At 36.0% G+C, this 4,046-nt stretch overlaps 1 protein-coding gene across 2 annotated transcripts; it reads right to left on the bottom strand.

Moving 5' to 3' along the window:
• On the bottom strand, window positions 1-2,780 carry LOC105792281 (hypothetical protein). Of its 2 annotated transcripts, none has more exons than XM_012620783.2 (4): window positions 1,767-2,780; window positions 1,471-1,666; window positions 417-1,314; window positions 1-327 (listed from the first exon to the last, which is right to left on the bottom strand). In XM_012620783.2, the coding sequence occupies exons 1-3, from the start codon at window positions 2,199-2,201 to the stop codon at window positions 731-733; spliced, it is 1,215 nt and encodes a 404-aa protein (XP_012476237.1). In that variant the 5' UTR covers window positions 2,202-2,780; the 3' UTR covers window positions 1-327; window positions 417-730. The 2 variants fall into 2 exon arrangements, with proteins under 2 accessions (XP_012476237.1, XP_012476238.1); XM_012620784.2 differs by having other exon boundaries at window positions 1,471-1,663; window positions 1,767-2,779.
• Between the last annotated feature and the right edge of the window lie 1,266 nt (window positions 2,781-4,046).

The raw sequence follows: 4,046 nt of genomic DNA, 5'->3' as shown, positions 1-4,046 counted from the left end.
TAATAAGGAAAATTGGAATATATTTTTTTAAGTCCATCAATCAAAACCAAAACTGTGGGTAACAAACAGAGCTTAAAGTAGTAAAAAATAAAATAAAACAGAGGTTTTCAGGCCACACACTGAACCTAGAGAACTATTCAATCCAAAAACAAAATAGATTCTTTAATGACATTAATAAAAATATGGATGAAGAAGAAGACACAGCAGAGCATCAGGTGAAAGTCTTTCAAGTAAAAAAATTAAAAAATTATTAAGTTTTAGACCTGACCTCACTGTGTTCGAGACTGCACGAGCCTGTTTCCATCAGCATAAAATTCAGTTCCATTCCTTTTAAGAAGAACATTAGCAAAGATTAAAGCTGACAATACTTGAGGAGTTTTTTAAGAAAAATGAAAGAAAGATAATGGGGAATTTACCATTTTCCTCTTCTATGCCATGCTTTGAATTGATTCCACAAGGTCACTGCAAAAATCAAATTAAAAAAAAAAAAAAAACCCCAAGAAGAATATATGAATTTCCAATGCTTCCTCGAAGATTTTACAGAAGATTTTTGAACTCTAATGTTTAAACTTTTAACTACTGTTTTTATAAAAATTTTATTTCATATTATCAGATCAACCCTTACATAAAAAAACAGAAGGGGATTCAAACAGGTAAGTCATGTACCATAGTATTTGATTCTCTAATAACCCAAAAGGGTGCAAAAAAAGAAGGGAAAATTAAAAAAAAGTCAAAATTTTATTGGTTCATCTTCTATTACTGAAGCCAAACCAGTCACTAGCTTAACCCCAATTAGTGAATTCTTGGGTTTTATCTCAGGTAGCTTCCATGCTTCTTTCTCCTCTTCCTTCCCTTCTTCAGAGCTATCAGAGAAAGCAAATATGGATTCCCCCAACTCAGAATCTTCAACTGAGTTTTTCATTTCGGGGTTCAATTCAGGTTGGGTTTTCTCTTTAGCTTTGGTTTCTAATTCAACTTCTTTGGGTGTTTCAATTGTGGGTGTGGGTGTAACAGTGGGCGAAGGAGAAGGCGTGGTTCGGTTATGAGGAGAGAGCCATTTGGCCTTGACATACTCAGCTTTTCGCCATGGAGGGACGTGCATTCCCTTCTTCTTTAGGCTTTGCTTTACAGCCTCGGAAACAATAGCAATTATCTTCTGAAGACGATCAGTTTTGCCTACAAAGATGAAGGGAAGCATTTGGAGGATTGATTTGTAAGCTTTTGTTGATCGGGCGATTTCGAATTCTGATCTGAAATCAATGTCGATCAGCAATCGTTCCCCTTCAATTATCACATCAATATATTCATATTCCCCTGTTCGTTACAAATAAAACTATAATTATACCCCTAATTATTAAAATTCAATTCATATATCATAACAGAGGAATAGAAACAAATCTTCCGTTCTTCAAGCAAAACAGAGCTATAAGAAAGATATATTTTTAGTAAAAATGGGAGAGAGAAAATCACCAGCGGGATAAGAGGGGGATTTTTCCCAATGAGATTTGCAGATAGAAGCATCATATCCAAGGGCTAATAATCCATCAGTAACAATTTTCCTGCAAAAATCATCTTTGCGTTTACAGATCTTGTTATTCTCCACAATCTTTGCTGTATCCGCCAACAAATTCCTTTCATTCACACTAGCACAAGAAACCAAACTCTGCTTCATAATAGAAAAAGGGAAAAATCAATTAAAAAAAAACTAAAATCGTGGAACAAAATGCAATTTGAAGAGAACTTAAGGAAAGTAAATTTTGTTGTACCTTTAGAATTTCAGGTGATTCCCCAGAAGAAGTGAGATTGGAGTCACCGAAGCTGAAACCATCCATTTCGTCTTCCGAGCCTTCGTTGCAGTTACGATTGAAGCAGTTGCAGCGGTTCCGGCTACACCTGACAGCACCGGATTGTTGCTTCTCGTTGGTCTCTTCGATGAAATTCTGGACCATCTTCGCCAAGCAAACGGAGCTCGGTTCGAACTCCCCGGTGCATTCCTTGTTAAAAGGCAGCTCATCGGCGGCGGCGACGGCAGCAGGAGCAGCGACCTTATCCGCCGCGGAATTCCTCAAAACGCTAGGGAACTGCCGCTCAAACAGCCGCTTGAACCGCGATTTCATCACCGGCTTCACTGTTTCCAACCGCGGAGGCGCCACCTCCTCCGTGTTGAAATCGATCGGTTGGATCTTCATTGGGAAAGGCATATTTCTCAGCTTTTCCAAAATAAAAAACCAAAAAAAAAAAAACAATCGCTTCCACCCTTAACCACAGTAGCTTCTTTTCAAACTAACGCTGATTCTTCGCTTTGATAACTGGAAAACATATCGCTCCGTAATGAGATCAACAAACGCAATCGACACAGAAATTCGCAATAATATATAATTTTTCTTTTGGAAGGGCCAAAAATCAATGCGGTTTACCAAGACTCGAGACTCTTAAGCTTGATTATTAAATACTATTAATTTGCCAGACAAAAGTATGGAATAACTTCAAAACTCTGCTAAGTAAAGTCCCTTTTGCTTAAGGGTTTTTCCTTTTATCAGATACGGTTAAAGTTCCCGAAATACGCGACGGGACGAGGACGTAACGTTATTGCCTTTGAAATTCACGCGAACATCATCACTGGTCACTAACTCCATCATTCCCTCCGGTAAACCGCTTCGTTTCTCCGGTGAACAACCGCCGGCGACGATAACAAGGAAAAGATAACCGAGAAAAATGAAAACGAAGAGTGTTCTTTTGCTTTTTTTTGGGGGGGGGGTGAATTCGAAGGATGATGAGCAGGGAGAAGTGGTCCGGGCATTATTAAAGGGATGATAGAGGGACTGCTGACGTGGAACTAATTGCCACGCCGGAATCCGACGTGGATGAAAATGTAATCGGTTGAGTTGAGGAGGGATTACACGATGCCACGTAAAGGAGCGTGACTCCCATTGTGAAATCTCATTTTTTTCCCCTTTCTTTATTACCCCTATCGTCTTGCGGAGGTTACTGAAACGGCTTCATGATCGTCGCGTGGGCAGGTTCGGTAGAACAATAATTTCCTAAGTAAATGACGAAAATACGCCTTTTCAACAAACGAAACTGACTACACGACAAAATGGTTATTTAGCCTTTTCACCTACCTTGAAACCCCCAAAGATCAGATGCTCTTTTACTGACTTGGGAAGTAAAAAATTTGACAGGTTAGAATAATCAATACTGTAGTTAGCTCTTTGACTAAAATACCCCTGTGTGGACCCCACTGACTGTCAGAACTAGGAAAAAGTGATGGGGATATGGGTAGCTTAATCATTTCAGTAGAAGTATGGTAAAATTATCGAAAAAGGTGAAGTGTAAGGGAGGATAAATATGTCATTTTAACCCTTATCTGATGGCTACATTTTTTTTTTACGGCAAGAATACGAAAAATGAAAAAAAAATATTAATTTAATATACATGAAGGATACGGGACGGAACGGGTAGTATATATCCGATATATACTCGAAATTATTCAATTAATACACATACCTTATAAATGTAAAAGGGTTAATTATTCGGACATCCCTTTCAAAAGAAAATGGCATAATAAAAATTAGTCCTTAACATTTAAATTTTTTCAATTTGGTTCCTTTTCTTATTTTGAGTTAAATTTGACCTTTAACTTTTTAAAAGAGTTGAATTTAATTATCAACTTTTCAAAAAAAATTAAATTTTTGTTTTTAATGAAAATATTGACTAAATTATTAAAATTTTAAATATGGCAGCCCACAATCGTTTTTTAAATTTTTATAAAGTTATATGTTTTTGAAATATTTTATTTATTTATAATTTTAAAATTATTTGTTGATGTATATAAAAGAGATAGTGTCATGACAATATAAAATATACTTAGACTATCACGCAGCTATCACACCAAAATCGTTAAAACATTAATGTTCAATCAGATATTTGTTTAAAAAATAATTTGACTCTTTTTAAAAGATTAGTGATCAATTTTAGTTAGAAATGCTATTAAAGGCCAATTTAATAAAAAATATAAACGTTGAGGATTAAATTTATCATTATGC

The sequence above is a fragment of the Gossypium raimondii genome, chromosome 8 (assembly GCF_025698545.1).
Source record: "Gossypium raimondii isolate GPD5lz chromosome 8, ASM2569854v1, whole genome shotgun sequence".
NCBI classification, from domain to species: domain Eukaryota; kingdom Viridiplantae; phylum Streptophyta; class Magnoliopsida; order Malvales; family Malvaceae; genus Gossypium; species Gossypium raimondii.
Note: the sequence above shows the minus strand (reverse complement) of the source record. Positions and strands in the feature narration are given on the sequence as shown.

Bases quoted from the DNA above. Each gene is read 5' to 3' on its own strand.
- LOC105792281 (XM_012620783.2), bottom strand. From the start codon at position 2,201: ATGCCTTTCCCAATGAAGATCCAACCGATCGATTTCAACACGGAGGAG. The intron at 1,667-1,766 runs GTACAACAAAAT...TCTATTATGAAG, and splicing joins AATCACCTGAAATTCTAAAG to CAGAGTTTGGTTTCTTGTGC. The intron at 1,315-1,470 runs GTGATTTTCTCT...TGTAACGAACAG, and splicing joins ATCCCCCTCTTATCCCGCTG to GGGAATATGAATATATTGAT.